Source organism: Pseudomicrostroma glucosiphilum (assembly GCF_003144135.1).
Source record: "Pseudomicrostroma glucosiphilum strain MCA 4718 unplaced genomic scaffold BCV69scaffold_17, whole genome shotgun sequence".
Taxonomy (NCBI): domain Eukaryota; kingdom Fungi; phylum Basidiomycota; class Exobasidiomycetes; order Microstromatales; family Microstromataceae; genus Microstroma; species Microstroma glucosiphilum.
This window is the reverse complement of record NW_020289929.1, coordinates 109,727-125,343: the sequence shown is the minus strand read 5'-3', so window position 1 is coordinate 125,343 and position 15,617 is coordinate 109,727. Positions and strand designations below refer to the sequence as shown.

The window sequence follows — 15,617 nt, the reverse complement described above, 5'->3', positions numbered from 1 at the left end:
GTGGAAGGCGCGGGCCAGGCGGCGAGCGGAGGATCGGGTGATCGGACGGAGTCGCAACAGATCTTGCTCCGAGACAGAACGGTACGGTACTCGATGTCTGAGACGATGTGCCGGAGATTTGAGACGGCAGTCGATTCCGGGTGCTGAGCACCAAGCCGATAGGGCGGAGTAGGAAGGTGTCCTTCGTTCTAGAAGACGGCTGCCGTGCCTTCTGTGCTTTGATCGATAGGTGCCAAGCGCCCCTGACCGCTGTTTCCGGCAGGGCTAAGACAAGCGAGCGGAGATTTCTGAAACAAATGACAGCTGTCCGTGCGTGGGTGGCTTTGGCCTGGCCTGCTGTCGTGACAGACGAGAGCTGCCTGTTGTCGGATGCGCGCGACGAAGACTTGGGTGAGGTGCCCTGCAACCGAGTCCCGACACGTCAGCGCCAAGCTGATAGGCCGGCACGCGAGGAGTGTCGCTCGATTTCCCACGGCGGGAACACAATTGCGAAATCTGCGCGAAGGCCAGGGGAGACTGAATTCCTATCTGCAAACCCGACACTTCTTGGGCTGCTCAGATTCGCTGGGGTGGGAAGGCGTGAGACCAGCGTGAGACCAGCAAGGGGGTAAGCTAAGCCAAGATCCCGACTTGGGCCAGACTAGTTTCAGCGGCCTGCAGTTCGAATTTATGCACTGGCTGCTTATATTTGGTCCCTTGTCAGGGTGTGCGGGCAGACGGGCAGCGATAAGAAGATGCCAGGGGAATGCACGACTGCTTCCGCGTTTGTCGAGTCTCAGCTGAGGTGAGTACCTTGCCCCAAAAACCGTTGCCTTGGATATGCAATGGGGTTCCTCGAGTAAACACACGGCAAATGAAAAAGCCTCGGGGATGGACTCGCGCGGGGTTTGTTGACTGACGAAGACTTGCCTTTGCAGGATTCTGCAGCGGGCCGGAGAGGCTTGCAGGTGTGGTGACGTTCTAGCCTCGTGATAATGAGGGGAGAGCGCCTCGCGTACTTCGACTTATTTGCTAGATCGGGACAGCGCGCAAGATAGAACAGGGAAGAGGCGGTTAGCTCCGCACAGAAATTAATTTAGCCATGACTTTACGTCAATCTCGCCTATCACTGCTGCTGCAAGGAGGACCGAGCATACTCACGTTCTCTGGAGAAGGCTTCGTTGAAAGAGGCAAGTGGTGGAGGCGCCTTGGGAACCAGCGGAATGAAGGTGGCAAGACGACCGTCGATCGGGTGCTGGATATGAGCCGCGGTTGTTTTGGCTGCAGCAGGCGAGGGGAACGGGCAGAGTGTCGCTTCTTGCTCTGTGATGCAGCCGACGTGTCAGATTGTACGAGGCTTGACAATGACGGTGTCTGGTTGATGTCCTCGATCCGATTGCCGATGGAGCTGAGGGCCGTGACAGACTGTCTTCGGCAAGCAACGGAGCGTAGGGCAGGTCTGGGTGCCAATGTAGTGGCAAAGAAGTGTCGGCGGTGTGCGAGTGGGGGAATTGACACAGATATATGATAATGGTCTGCGAGATATGGGGTCCCAAAGGTGAGGACGGCAGGAGAGACAGTGTCTGTTGAGTGAACGTGGGGAAGAGGAAGAGTAGATGAAATCTCTGCTACTTTAGGTGAAGAAGGGCCTTGCGACGAAGAGAGCGTCATTAAAACAAACGACGAACGAATGTCGGTCTTCTGCCGCCTTCTGCTGTGCCTTGCCTTGTTCACCCACCCTTCGGGATACGCGTCCTGGGTGACTACGCGGGCACCCTGCGTCTGATCACCTCGTCATCACATCGCCATAGCAATTGCATCGGAGGTGCCTTGCGTATAGTGTTGCTCTCGAGATGCTTGCTCTGCCCTTTTTCCCCTTCACCTCCAACTTCGGACAAATCGTCGGGACGTAGCGCCGTCCATTACCGCCCGCCGCGAGGCAATACAATGCCGTCCGCTCCATCCACTCCTTGGCCGTCACCACTACCGGTCCTCCTCCTCTTCCACTCCACGGCCACGGATAGAGCCTTTTCTCCCATTCTGTTCTCCCTCGCCGATTCCCTCTTACGCAATGAACCGTCAGCTTGAAAGACGCATCGATCGTAGACCGAAATTGGCGGCAGTAGAGGTGGCATTGCCGCTGGCCCAGCACCTCACGGAGGACCTGACAGATTCCTCGACACTGGCGGATTTTTGTCTAGCTTCCGGATCGAAATGATAGAGTGCGTCATTAGAGGCACGACAGGTGCACTCTCGGTAGTCTCTGTTGCTGCTGTACCCCGTGACCTCCAACAAGGGATACTCGACGCAGTGAGGTAAGGCCAGATGAGCACTCCACCCTTTCGAGTCAAAGTCCACCACCCCTTAACCCAGCAGTCCCTCTTTGCCTCCGTATTCCTCTCCGGCCCGCATCAGGCTGCTTTACCGGCTCCAAAAAGCCCATCCAGTTCAGTGCCCTGAAGCAGGAGACCCAGAGGAGCGATCCAGAGCAATCACGATGTGATACAGAGCAAACAGGGCATCGCGACTTCTGTGCCCGGTCGGTGTTTGTTCGGCAACCTCTCCCTTCTTCCTTCTCTCGTCTTCGGTCCTTCGGTCTTCCTTTCGGCTCGTCATCATAGCAAAGCTCACCGTCCTCAAAGCAAAGGAACACGGGTATGGCCAGGCCTAGCCCAAGCCGGCCCGTAAGGGGTTCCCCCTCCTTCTTCTTTCCTTCCTCGTTGACTTCCGTCTGAGGCATCCGAGAGAGTCCTATCTCTTGAAAGAGGTCAGCTGCGTCTTGCACGCTCTGAACGCTGCAAGATGGAAGATCCTTAGCAGCGAACCGCTGTGTCGGGCTCCTCCTCCTCCTCCTCCTCCTCCCTGTGCCAATTGAGGCACTCAGCTTCCGGAAACCCCGTCGCCCACGGCCCGCCTCTTCCGATAGACCAAATGGGTGCGGTCTTCTATGAGCTTCCAAAGCCAGAGCAGAATGGAGGAGCTGGTAGTGCTAGTGCGAAGGCGAGGTGCTGTTTGGATGACGCTGACATCGCCTGCCTCTTTCACTTGCGCTCGCATGGGAAATGGGCTCAAGGAAGAGGCAATGTGATCGTGAAGTTGAGAGTGGAAGAGGAGATGAAATTGGGTAGTGAGTCAGACGCAAGTGTGATGTGCTGAATAAGTCGTGTCGTTAATTGTATAGAGCAAGAGCAAGTCCGTCCGTCCATCTGTACAGCGTGAATGCGAACAAATTCCCTGGGGTGATCCTCTCGATGGTGAATCCTAGATGCCCTCTTTATCATCAGGCAGTCTGCTTGAAACGAGCCCTGCCGCTTCGCGTGACCAAGTAGCCAACTTCGCCAGCTTCTCACATCTTCGTCAACGTGTCGATGAACCGGCTGGCCATCTCTCCAACCAGTGCCGGTCCAACAGCCGAACTAGACCCCAAGCCATAGAGCTGAGCCATGGATCCCTTGGGACCCTTCTTGTCCTTGCCAGCCACAGAGACACACTCTTTGAGATCACTGATGAACTCATTGATGATGGGAATAGTGAGGCGAGTGCAGGCAATGTGCACGGCGGGTGGATCGGTTGCTAGGCCATTAAGATGGTAGCCTTTCTTGGACATCTGTTCCGAGAGCGAGGCGAGGGGACTGTTAGTGTTCGAACTAGCCTTGTACGATGGTCGAGAGCAGCTACTCTTACTCACCAGATCTCCAATCTCGTACACATTGACTCTTCCGCTGCTGGCAAAGGCGATGACGCTCACGAGAGGCTTTCCAAGGATCATCAAGTCGGGTATATCGTCCCTGATAGCCTGCTCAATGCTCCTAGCAGCGCCAACGATCTCTCTGCAACTGTCGGTGTATCCATTCTCTCCCATACACATCATGGCAGTCCAGGTACCAGCAATGAGGGCTCCAGGTCGGCTGCCTGCAATCGTAGGCGAGGCGTACACCCCACCAGACCAGTCTGGCTGAATGTAGTACTGATGCTTTCGAAGGTCTGGGGATGAGTACATGACCACCGAGGAGCCCTTGCAAGCGAAGCCGTACTTGTGTGTGTCACAGGAGATGCTGGTGACGCCGGCTACTCGGAAGTCGAAAGGCTCGGAAGGTAGACCTGCCCGCTCAAGGAAGGGGACGAGGAAGGATCCCAAGCAGGCGTCCACGTGCATACCGATCTTGTGTTTCTTGGCAAGAGAAGCGAGACTAGGGATGTCGTCGATGGTTCCATCTGGGAAGTTTGGTGCTGAGCCGACCAAGGCGATGGTGTTGCTATTGATGGCGCGAGCTACGTACGAGATGATGACCTTGCGAGAGTGGCGGTCTACTGGAACCTGATGAACCTTGATACCAAAGTACTGTCCTGCCTTGTGGAATGCCGCGTGTGCCGATTCGGGTATGATCAGTTCTGGCTCGGTGATTCCCTTGACCTTTCTGCCCCAGTCTCGGTAGGCTTTGCAGGCCATCAGGATGCTTTCCGTACCGCCAGAGGTCGTGGTTCCGCAAGCGTGTGAAGGAGCATTGTACATCCTGAGACACATGGAGATGATCTCGGCTTCCATTCTACGAACGCCAGAGAAGAGGTCGGGGTGTAGCGGATTGCTAACCAGGAACATCTTGATGGCATCGGCTATGATGTCGCTCAGCTCCTGGCCTCCGTGATAGACTGCTCCGGACACCTTACCGCCCTGCCATGCTCGTTGACCGTCTTCGTCCTCGTCGCCAGCCTCTTCTTTGACAATTGCATTTGCGACACCTTCTTTGCTCGGCGCCGAGGAGCTGCTGCTAGGGCTCAAGCGTTGCAATCGGACCAGTTCCTCACGTAGCCATTGCTTATCCTTGCCATAGGGTGGTAGGCGCTCGTTGATGCTAATATTGGTGGGTCGTGGGATGAGCTTAGCTTCGATGTCTTTCGTGGCCGTCTCGAGCTCTTTATCTACCTTCCTCTTGGCAGCTGGTATCTTGAGCAAGAGAGTGAGAATCCTCTGTAGAAATGCCGGCAAGAGGAGGAAGCGTCAGAAATGGCGCTCGTCGATTGGACGTGAGCGCATTGCGAGCATTCACTTACCCTTGAGAGCTCGGTGTAGCCTTGGTATAGAGTAGGGGTGACGCCGTAGATCCTGAGATGCCTCCATGACCGCAATACAATCCGATAGACGAGGTACCAGAAGACGACGGTCTTGGCTACGTAGTGGCAGGGCGAGCGATAGCACCAGGGAATCAGTTACAGCGCGAAACACTGCCCTCAGACGCAACTCGGGACTCACCATTGTCAAGAGTCGCTGCTTGAGAGAGTACCAATTGTAGCATTCCACTCTGAGACGATGCCGAGGGGCTTCTGGCCGCGGGCTTGGATTGAGCCGCCATGGAAGCGGTGTGGGCAGGTGGGAGCAACGAAAGTGTGCTAGGTGTCGGTATTGAGACAAGGGAGTGATAGCGTATGAGTATCAAGAGCCAGGGAGGAGTGAGATGGAAATGAGAATTAAGGAGAGGGTAGTAGGGGGAGAAGAAGGTATTCGAGACTAGTACCTTGAGACGGAGGTGACCAGTCTGGCTCTGGGAAGATGGGTGTGGGGAAGAGTAGTGGCAATGGCCGGAACTCGTCATCCACGCCCCGCTCAACCCCTCGCACGGGCGCCGGAAAGAGGCCACCGGACCGGAAGCTCACAGGGAAGCGGAGGCACATCTTCCTTTGAGACAAGTCACCGTTCCTCGTCACGACCTACTCTCGTCCTCGCCGCGATGAGTGCTCAGCAACAGCAGCAGCAGCAGGGCCAGCAGGTAGACGTCACCTCGTTGTCGCCTTCGGAGGTGAGTTTGAAGTGGAACACGAGGCAGCGACTCCTTGTGCTGCTGCTCGTGCTCCAGGCGCTTCATTTGCTCACAATGCTGCCATTCCTACCCTTGCCTTGACCAGCTGCTGGAGGTCCGGCAACAGCTCAACCAGGAGCTCGAACATCTGACGGCTTCCTACGGCCAGCTACGCTCCGTTCAATCGCGCTTCAAGGCCTGTGTCGAAGCCCTCAAGTCCTTCACTCCATCTCGCGCTTCGAATCCCACCCTCATCCCACTCACAGCCTCCCTCTACGTCCCTGGCAAGCTCAAGAACATCGAGAATGTCATAGTCGATGTGGGAACAGGATACTATGTCGAAAAGAGCACAGCAGATGCGAGGAAGATGTACGAGGAGAAGATCAAGTACGTGGGGGAGAATCTGGAGAAACTTCAGGGAACAATAGAGAAGAAGCAGGATAATCTGAGGGTAGTGGGGGACGTATTGCAGATGGTGAGTTTCTCGGAGGGGAATTGATGACAGGACCGGAGTCTAAGGGCAAGATAGAGGGCGCAGGGGGAGTAGGAGAGGTCACTATCTTCAGTCTTCCCAGAGCCCAGAGCGTTGTGGAAGACTGGTGCAGATCTAGAGGGCTTAGTGCAAGCTGTTTGGATGGACTCCGGACGGCCCGCTCCAGAACAAGGAGACCCACTTCTGACGCCACTGTCGCTCTCCGTGCTTTCACCAGAAAACCGCTCAGTCTTCGCAGGGCAGGAGGGCTCAGGAAGCTTAGCCTCCCGGGCCGAGGGGAAGTGCGAGACAGCCAACTAGTGCAGAGTCAAGGTCACATACATGTCACAGTACAAACTATCCCTACAGTTCCAGATAATGGCGTGCGCAGATTGCGTAGGCTCTCTTGGTGTTCGAGCGCTGTTGTCTTCTGAAGGACGAGAAAGGGCCTCGCAGAAGCTAGTGGACCACCGGGCGTTCAGCATGAGATACTGACCGACCAACACTTGACATTCAAGCAAGCTGTGATGTACCAGCGATGTCCGGCATTTGCGGTGCAGCAGCCAGCAGAGTCTCTGTTTCCTTTAGCCCGCACGAAGGCATCACTGGGGGAGGCAAGAGAGGGCGTGCTTTCCAAGTGCTGCGCCAGCCACACTCATGCTGCAGGCCACGTTGCTGATAGAGCATTAAGCTCAGGCGACATTTCTGCGCTTGGATGAAGCAATTGCCGTCGTTCTCGTTGTCATCCATCCCGGCGGTTGCCATATCGATCGTTATCGCCGGAAGAGGAATTAGACTCTACAAAGGCCGGTCTCCTTGCTGCCCCGCCCCGCCCTGGGCAGCCCCACCTGGCTCTTTCCGGCCATTGCGCGCTGCACGCCCGCTTGGCGATCGGGCGTAATTCCGCACGCCAAGGCATTTCCGCCCTTCCCGGGATGCTGTTTGGTCGCATCCCCCCACCTTTGCACGCCTCCCTTATCCTCCTTCCGTCGTCGTCGTCGTCGTCGTTGTCGCCGTCGTCATCATTCTTCTTCTCCTTCCTCCTTCTTTTCCTCTTTGTCTCATACTTCCGCATACAGGCTCTTGTGGCCGTGGCCTCTTTCTGTGTCAACCACTATCCAACCACAGCAAGAACTCTACGCAGCATCAGTCCGCGTAGCTGCAGGCCCGCCTTCTCGTGCTGGGCGTAGACCCTTCTTCTTCAGTCTCTGCACACAGCCTAGCTCGGATAAGTCTATCAAACATGTCGCAGGGGACCATGGCGCAGCGGATCGTCATCCCTGAGCGACGATCCTCGAGCATGTACACCACTGGTCTCCAGCATACATCAAAGCCACATGTGCCGACTACCGCAACCACACCCATGGCAGCCTCGGCGAGCATGGATCGCAATACGTCCCCTCCGCCAAGATATAGCAAGTCTGTCCTCCGAACGCCGTCTCAGACAGGTGGGCAGAGTGCATCCGCCACTGCAGCCCCACCAGCCTCGACAGCCGTCGATGGTACCAGTCAGAGTAATGGTGGCGACGTGACAGAACCTTCCCCAAAAGCGGCTGCAGCGCTGTCGCTATCTGGACCTTTGCAGACCTCAACGCCCTCGACACCCCAAAGGGAAACCATAGCCTTGCCTTCTACGCCACCCGCAAATCGTCGCTTGGCTGCCGTCAGGAGTTCGACATCGCTCACTATCGATCGGGGCACCTCCTCCAGGTCCCCCATGAGTCAGGCGTCAGGCTCCGAATTCCCTAAGAGACCTCCTCTCGACTCTACGCAGTCGAGTCCCAACTTATCCATTCGCTCCATGGGCTCACCACGCAGTCTTCCACCTCAGAGCGAGCCGCCCATGTCTCCGATTCCTCCCACCCCCGACCGAGCTCCGTCCAGGACACAGCCCAATTCTCCTCGCCGGATGATTGCACCTCCGTCGCCTCGAAGCACGAAGAGCAGTCAGCTCTCGGAATTGGTCATGTCGACATCTAGGGACGATGACGAGGCTGTCGATCCTCTCACTTCGGTCAGACTAACTCGCGCATCTCCAACGAAGGCGGGTGGATCGCCCTTGCCTTCCCCAACTTCGCTGCTCTTCAGCGACTCTCAAGGTGGTCCTTCGAGCTCAGCGGGCCTTTTTGCGCCGCGCTTAGAGCCACCTCCCAGACCGGTCATGGCAGCGTCCCGCAGGGGTAGCGACTCTCGGGCCACCTCTACGCTCGGTCCTCCCCTGTCAGATCGCCGCCCGAGCGGGTCATCTCTTCATCAAGACGTTCGAAGGGGCAGTGCTTCTTCCTTGCCTATGTCGCCCGCTATGAACCACTCGACCTCGAGACTCGCGGAGCAAAGAAGGGGCAGTCTCGCCAGTGTGTCTTCCACCTCTACCTTCCGCGTTCGTCGCAAGCCTACGCCGAGCGAGTTCGGAGACGACGTACCGATGAGCCCCAGATCAGGCTCGCTGACAGGAGAAGACAGCGCCCCCATTTCGGAACTCAGGAGGGGCTCTACTGGCTCTCGTGATTCTAGACAGGGACCACCACAAGCGGCTTCATCCCTGTCCCGTCATCTGCAACCTCTCGCTGAAGCCCAAACCCCTAGCGTAGCTGATGGCAGAATGGATTTCATCTCCAAGGTACCTTCCGCCACGGACTCAGATCCAGCTGCCCCTATCTCGACGGTGATGGTGGATGGGCAGGCTTTCGTCCTTGGCGATAATTCGCCTGCCAAGGCTTCTCCCAAGGCGCCACGGGCTGTGAGTTCTTCGCATGAATCAGCTCTGGCCCAGCGCTCACCTCTTGCAGGAGGCAAGACTGCTCCTGTCTCAAGAGGCACTGCAGCAAGGCAACAGGCTATTGCTGTGTCAATGGCCAGATCCGCTTCGATGGGACACGACCGAGCAATGCCGGCCACCTCAGGCACTGGATCGAGTAGTGGCGTTCAGAGGAGCTCATCGGGAAGAACCAAAGGGCTTGGCGATGGCCGAGGCTTCGCGAGGAGGCCAGGAGGTGGGGGAAATGCAGCCTTCAACCCCTCTTTGAGCAAGCGCAATACCTCAGCTGCCACAGAAGGAATCCGAGATCCATCTGCCGGTGCAAACGAGATTGGTGAGGCAGGCGATCTATCTCTAGATCAAGAGGACACTGCGGCCGGGTCGTATGCAATCGATCCGCCTACCGAGGAAGCTTTGGCGCAGGCTGCTTCTCTCATGTTGTTCACGGAGACTGGAGAGTTGCAACAATTTGGTGAAATCTTTGCAAAGCAGCGCACGTTGGTTTGCTTCCTTCGACATTGGTTCTGCCCAATGTGTCAAGAATACGCAATGTCCATGGCCAATCTGGATCCACTCCCCTTGCAGAGAGCCAATCTCGGGATGATAGTCGTGGGTCAGGGTCACCCTCATGTCCTCGCAGCCTATAAGAGGGTCATGGGAGTCCCAGACTGGATCCAGATGTACGCTGATCCTAGCAGGAAGATCTATCACGCCTTGGGTATGACAAAGCGGACCAACGACCCAGGCCCGGCGTGCGCTAAGCCAGATTACATTACGATGAGCATGATGAAGGGCTCTATGCAAGCTGTGAAGAAGGGACTCTTCCAGATGCCTGTTCGTCTGCCCGGAGACACGAAGCTGTTGGGTGGAGAGTTCATCTTTGGACCCGGTCTCCAGACATCCTTCACCCACAGAATGGTTACAACGCGCGGTCACTTTGACGTTCCGAGGATCTTGGTTCAGGCAGGGTGCGACATGTCTCTCAAGACGCCTACAGCCATCGATCGGGAACGCTCGCAATCCAAGGGTACGCGTTCGGTGAGCAGGTCAACTACCCGACGAAGGGCTTCCCACAATACCAGAAAAGCTTCAAAACGCTACGGAGGAAGCGACCGTCTTCGAAGCGTCACTACTCCTGTAGGAAAGAGGAAGGACGGCTCTGTCATGAAGAGAAGATCGTCAGGACAAGTGCCTGCCGTCCCAAGAGTTCCTCTTTCTGCCCTCTTTGCCACTGGACTCGATGGAACACCTGCCAGGCGGAATGTCTCGGGTGACAGCGCACTCAAAAGCAGTCTACGCCAGCCTTCAGCCAGTGTCGACCAGCCAAGGGTTCAGCGATCGTACGAGACGCAGGTCAGCCCCTCCAATGGACGGAGAAGACCCAGTACAGCACCTGATCCCGTGGAGGGCGCTGACACTAGCGGCCTGTCCGGAGCTGGAAAGTCTGCCGATTTGACGCAGGAGGAAATCCGTGAGCGTCAGAGGAAAGCCTTTGCTGCAGGACCCTCCAATAGCCCCGCTGGTCCAAACTCTGACACGCTGCACAAGGCCAACGACGGACAGCTGCGTCACAGCTTTGATAGGTCAGCCAGTCTCTCGCGTTCGGGTGTTGGCAGGACTCCCTCACAGTCACGTCGTCAGCAGGGCTCCAAGACTGTCGACTCTGCGCTCAGCAGAACGCCTTCGCTGAGCAAGCAATCACCCGCCAACAGGCGCACACAGTTCGTCACGCCAAGTCGAGAGGAGAAGGAGTCGATGTATGGCACGCCCGCTTCTGCCTTTGCCATCAATAGCGATTCGCCCCTGGTGCAAGAGCTTCGTAGAAGTCTCTCGCGTCACGAGCCATCATCCGATCTCGACGATGATGCTGCCAGTGGCAAAGGCGCTAAGCTCGTCAGACAGGTCACACAGTCCCGACGACCCGAGGTCATTACTCCCACACAGATCATCGAGCCGGAGACGGTCGTCACTGACGGAAAAGACGCGGAGATTGAGCGGTCTCCTACTCCCACAGAGCAGTTGCGCAGCGCTTCTGCCCTCTCCGCTACACATGACATCGGCACCAGCACGCCTCGTCAAGATGGACTCCCTCGCAAAATTTCGCATCGCCAGCTTTGGCTGGAAGGTGGGGCGCCAAGTACTCGCTCAGTCGGTAGTCCACCTGCTACTCCGAAGTCAGCTTCCTTGAAGTTGATGAGGGACTCCACCGGTGCTTTGCCCGGTCTCTTCAACTCTCCGACAAGGAGAAGCACTGCCTTGCCTGCAAGCCCCCGCGATTCCCTCTACTCTGCCCCGCGCCTGCGGGAGGCGGAGCATGCTGCCGCGGCTGCTAGTACACCGATTGTTGCACAAGGCGAGACTGCCCACATTGATTCTTGGAGTGACGAAGAGGGAGAGAGCGGCGATACTTCCATTGCGGACGAGCTTGAGCAGCACGAGCAGGCGATTCGTCATCAAAGCTCGATGGGATCTCTGACCAGCAGCCGGCTGTCGTCGCCGCGCAAAGGAGCGCCAGCTCTTCCCAGTCAGCCTGAGGCAGTGACCTACGCAGGCATGACTTCTTCGAAGACGGTCATGCCTGGCAACAGGTTCGAATCGTCGACTGTGACTGGCGGCAATGGCGGAGGCGCTTCCTTCCTGGACGAGTTGGACATGATTGACGGTTTTGTCCGCTCTGCCAGACATCCGCGCGATCGAGGATCAGCCGATGACATGCCCCGCTACTCCTTCGAGTCTTCTCTGGGTGAGGAGGAAGAAGGCGAAGCAGAGACGGAACCCGCAGATTCGGATAGCGACATGGAGCACGAATCAGGCTGGGTCCGCCCTCGGTCTTCTCGGTCCATCTCGTCGTCTCGTCGCAGCGGTTATAGCCAAAGCAATGGCCGAAGCGCGGGCGTCCGAGCCTCACAAGATTCGAATTTCTCACCCGATTCACTCAACGAATCTCTCGACGAACTGCGATCGGCTCCAAGATTACGTGGTCTCGGCGCTTTGACGCCCACTAGACCCTCCTTCCAGAGCTCTAGGAGGTCGGAGGATACCGACTTGTCCTATGAGGATCAAGCAGGAGACAACGGCGACCAGTCCTTCCGAACTACGTCAATGGGTCGCTCTGTGCAGCAAAGTGGCGATGAGGATGATGCGGACTACGAATCTGCTGTGGACGAAGAGGATCGTCCTGGTCGGGAATCCGCGCCAAGCGGCAATCGATCGAGGGCGTCGACACCTCACCGTAACGGTCAATTGACCGCTCTTGTGGAAGGTGAGGAGGAGGCCTGAGTCGATGGAAGATAGGGTGCCTGCCTCTGAGACAGCTGTGTCCCTTCCAGGGACCGCGTCATGCTGCAGGCGGGTGTGCTGTGCTAACGGTCATTATATGGCAGTCGCGAATACCCAATGGACCTATGTACTATTTTTTCCCTTCCCATGGAACCCATCCCTCTTGTATGTGCACAACCCTGTCCGACACAAGCAGAGGTGCGTGTTGGTTGGGGTGCTCGCTGTCTCTGGGCTGATGGCCGGGTGCGGGAATCCGATGCGCGCAATCTCGCATGATTGAAAATGATCGGGGCCGGCGCGGGCAATCTTCCAGTTCTTGCCCCTAGCCCCACCGATCGCACCCGCCTTTCAACCTTTTCCTCCCTTCTCTTTCTCCATATTCACCACTTGTTTCATCGCATCCCCACACTTGCCCATCATGCTGACAGTCAGTCAGTCCAATGCGCTCGTATACTCTGCGCTCTCCGCCTTTTTTCTCGTGGGACTCTACGCAGGATGGCGCACCAAGAACAAGCAGGACTTCCTCTCCGGCATCCGCACCCAGTCTGGTGAGTCATCTACTGGAGGTAGACAGGCTTCAAATAGCACGCACAGGCGCTGACTGTCATCTGCATGCCCTTTCAGCTTTTCCACTCGCTCTCAATTGGTTTGCTGCAAGTCAGTCGATGATATCGAGCCACGTCCGGTGATGACCTCATCCGCCCCAACTTGATGAACAACAATCTAAGTCAAATCCACTCTCGGAGTAGCAGCAGAAGCTTTCTTCAGTACACATGATCGGTAAGGTACCCTCTCGCATCTTCGTTCGCTAGTCGTCTTTTATTTCCTTTGCCTTCAATGGGCCTCCTCTTCCCCCTCAGAAGTCCTTCTGTCCCCCCACCCATCTATAGCCTGTGGAGAACCCGATGCACTGCACACAATATGTGCTGCGTCGTACTCAAGGGTGCAAATTTTTCTTGCTGGATGGAGTCGGGTCATAATCTGCGGAGAGTGGGAGGAGGAGAGTCCTCTTTTGGAGCACTGAAACGAAAGAGCTAAGCTACGGGTGTCCGCGAGTGCGAGGAAGTGTGACGTGCAGAGCACATCGCCTCCCTCTCACTCGCAGGGCTGAGATACATACCGTCAGTCTTTCTCCAGGCGATGGAAATCGGACAGGCTTTCTTGCCTCTCTTCGGAGAGCGATTCGAATGTCTGCCCCTTCTTCCACCCTTGGAGATGACTAAACCTGAACACGATCATGCGTGCGAAGGGAAGCTGCTCTGTTGCTGCTCTTTCCTCTGGTCTTTACTAAGGCCAGAGGAAGAGTTTGCACTTTGTCTTGTTGCAGTTGGTGGATGAGGAGGGAGGGAAATGAAGTTGGAGTCACAGGTGGCTCTCCATGTCTGCCGCTTGCGCAACAGGGCGAACTCCTTGGCTCTCTTGTCACCCTCCCTTCTGGGCTGCGTCTATGCCACTGCCTCGTGCGTGGCGGTAAAACTGACGCCCGTCTTCTTCCTGTTCACTCCCCGACTTCAGACATGAGCTCGTCTCTTCTGTTCTCATACCCGCAGCTGACGGTCATTCCAGGTGCTGGGATTCTGGGACTGGCAGCTTACTCGTTCGCCACGATTGTCCCTCTTTGGGGCTTCGCATGGTTCGGTCCTCTCATCCGACGACTTTGTCCTGATGGCTTCACGCTGTCCGAGTTCATCCGTAGGCGTTACGGCTGGCCCGTTGGTGTCCTGACGGCCATCATCTTTGTGGCCTTCATGTTCTGCTTTATGCTCGTGGAGCTCAACACCTACGGATCAGTGGTCTCCCTTATCGGAGGCGTGGACGCCACTATTGCTGCGCTCATCGTCGCAATCAGCACCACGCTGTACACGGCCTACGGTGGATTCAAGGCTTCCCTCTGGACGGACAATGTCAATGCTGTCATCATCCTCATTGAGATCACCGTCGCTGCGATTGCAGTCGGTGTCAACATCGACATTGACCCAGCCACTGTCAAGAGTTCGCAAATCCTGGAGGCGCAATCGATTGGTGGCCAACTCTGGTACATCCTTCCGGTTTCCCTGATCTTCTCACAGTTCTTCAACCAGGGCTTCTGGCAACGAGCCTTTGCATCGAAGAACGACAAGGCGCTCTACTGGTCCATTGCCATCGCCACTGTACCGCTCTTTGCAGTCTGCTTCCTGGTCGGAATGGCAGGTGCCCTGGCCTGGTGGGCTGGGCTCTTCAATGGAGTCACCGCCGAGGATGACGGCTCACTGAACTTCTTCTACATCTTGGCTACACTGCCCAATTGGGTGCAGGGCTTTGTCCTTGTCTTGTCTTCAGCCCTGACCAGCTCGGCATACGACACCTTCCAGTCTGCCCAGATCTCTACGATCTACAACGACGTCTTCCTTGGTCGTCTCAACATCTGGATTTGCCGAGCCATCCTCATCGGCATCAATGTGCCGTCGGTCGTCCTTGCCGTGAAGAACATCGACATTCTAACAGTATTCCTGATTGCCGACATTGGCGCCGCTGCCATTCTACCTGGAGCCCTGCTCGGCTTGAGCCCCAAGCTGTACTTCCTGAACGGCTTCGACGTCTTTTGTGGAGGCGTGGGTGGTTTCCTCACTGTATTTATCTTCGGTACGATCTTCTACGGCAATGCCTATCAGGGCATCTCGCTCATTGTCCTACCCGAAGGACTTTACACTGACGACTACAGCACTCTGGGAGCCTTCTTTGCTGCTCCCTTGGGATCACTCGGCTGGACTTTCGCCGCTTTTGGCGCTCGCTACGTTGCCACTCTGCTGTACTGCAAGCTTGGCCCAGGAGACTGGTTCTACCACAACCCCATGCGCTTCAGGACCTTCGACACCTCCACGTTTGCCCTGGACCCAGACAGGCCCATCAGTAGGTTCCACGCCTTCTTCAAGGGGTCTGGAAATCCCGACGACGGTCATCGATTGGATGGGAGGGAGGATCTCTCCTCCATTGGTCAGCTGGAAAGTACTGATGACAAGGAGGAGGTGGAGGAGCAGAAGGCGTATCCTTCCTACTCTGAGCCGCACGCGCAGCCTGCTCATCTTCACGGCGATGAGCTTGGTGATCAGAGAGAGGCAGCACCTGCTCTCAGCGCAACCCAAGATACACAGGACCACGTCGGCGTAGCGCGATGAGGGCTTAGCCAGTGCTCTTGTCATTTCAGCTGCGACATTGGCTTCAACTGCCTCTGCTGCATTCCTGCCGATGGGATCGGCATACTCCCGTGTTGGTCTCCATTGACGTACATCACATCCCCCCTTTTTTCTTCTTCTTCTTCTTCGCTCTACCTCGTCTTTTGCTCTTTGCCCCTGAT

The 15,617-nt window shown here is 56.5% G+C and overlaps 6 protein-coding genes across 6 annotated transcripts; 3 read left to right on the top strand and 3 right to left on the bottom strand.

The window, feature by feature from the left end:
- Nucleotides 1–852: 852 nt before the first annotated feature.
- Nucleotides 853–1,854, bottom strand: BCV69DRAFT_79420 (hypothetical protein). Its single transcript, XM_025495534.1, has one exon. The coding sequence runs from the start codon at nt 1,648–1,650 to the stop codon at nt 1,093–1,095; it is 558 nt and encodes a 185-aa protein (XP_025345398.1). The 5' UTR covers nt 1,651–1,854; the 3' UTR covers nt 853–1,092.
- A 1,471-nt stretch (nt 1,855–3,325) lies between these two features.
- Nucleotides 3,326–5,330, bottom strand: BCV69DRAFT_278986 (putative sphingosine-1-phosphate lyase; the record flags this gene model as incomplete). The annotated part of the gene is made up of 4 exons (XM_025491222.1): nt 3,326–3,631; nt 3,668–4,948; nt 5,032–5,147; nt 5,231–5,330. The coding sequence occupies 4 exons, from the start codon at nt 5,328–5,330 to the stop codon at nt 3,326–3,328; spliced, it is 1,803 nt and encodes a 600-aa protein (XP_025345397.1).
- A 375-nt stretch (nt 5,331–5,705) lies between these two features.
- Nucleotides 5,706–7,011, top strand: BCV69DRAFT_314771 (putative prefoldin subunit 5; the record flags this gene model as incomplete). The annotated part of the gene is made up of 3 exons (XM_025495144.1): nt 5,706–5,774; nt 5,881–6,249; nt 6,485–7,011. 3 exons carry the CDS (start codon nt 5,706–5,708, stop codon nt 6,527–6,529), a joined length of 483 nt encoding a protein of 160 aa, XP_025345396.1. The 3' UTR covers nt 6,530–7,011.
- BCV69DRAFT_285217 (hypothetical protein) lies at nt 6,760–7,011 on the bottom strand (the record flags this gene model as incomplete). The annotated part of the gene is made up of 1 exon (XM_025493321.1): nt 6,760–7,011. One exon carries the CDS (start codon nt 7,009–7,011, stop codon nt 6,760–6,762), a length of 252 nt encoding a protein of 83 aa, XP_025345395.1.
- Nucleotides 7,012–9,418: 2,407 nt separating this feature from the next.
- On the top strand, nt 9,419–9,946 carry BCV69DRAFT_236633 (hypothetical protein; the record flags this gene model as incomplete). The annotated part of the gene is made up of 1 exon (XM_025489926.1): nt 9,419–9,946. A coding segment is annotated over one exon (528 nt), but the record flags the coding sequence as incomplete, so codon positions are not given.
- A 2,722-nt stretch (nt 9,947–12,668) lies between these two features.
- Nucleotides 12,669–15,438, top strand: BCV69DRAFT_274068 (hypothetical protein; the record flags this gene model as incomplete). The annotated part of the gene is made up of 3 exons (XM_025491027.1): nt 12,669–12,831; nt 12,908–12,940; nt 13,799–15,438. The coding sequence occupies exons 1-3, from the start codon at nt 12,702–12,704 to the stop codon at nt 15,436–15,438; spliced, it is 1,803 nt and encodes a 600-aa protein (XP_025345393.1). The 5' UTR covers nt 12,669–12,701.
- Nucleotides 15,439–15,617: the final 179 nt, after the last annotated feature.

Coding starts and splice junctions, on each gene's coding strand:
- BCV69DRAFT_79420 (XM_025495534.1), bottom strand. CDS start 1,650: ATGACGCTCTCTTCGTCGCAAGGCCCTTCTTCACCTAAAGTAGCAGAG.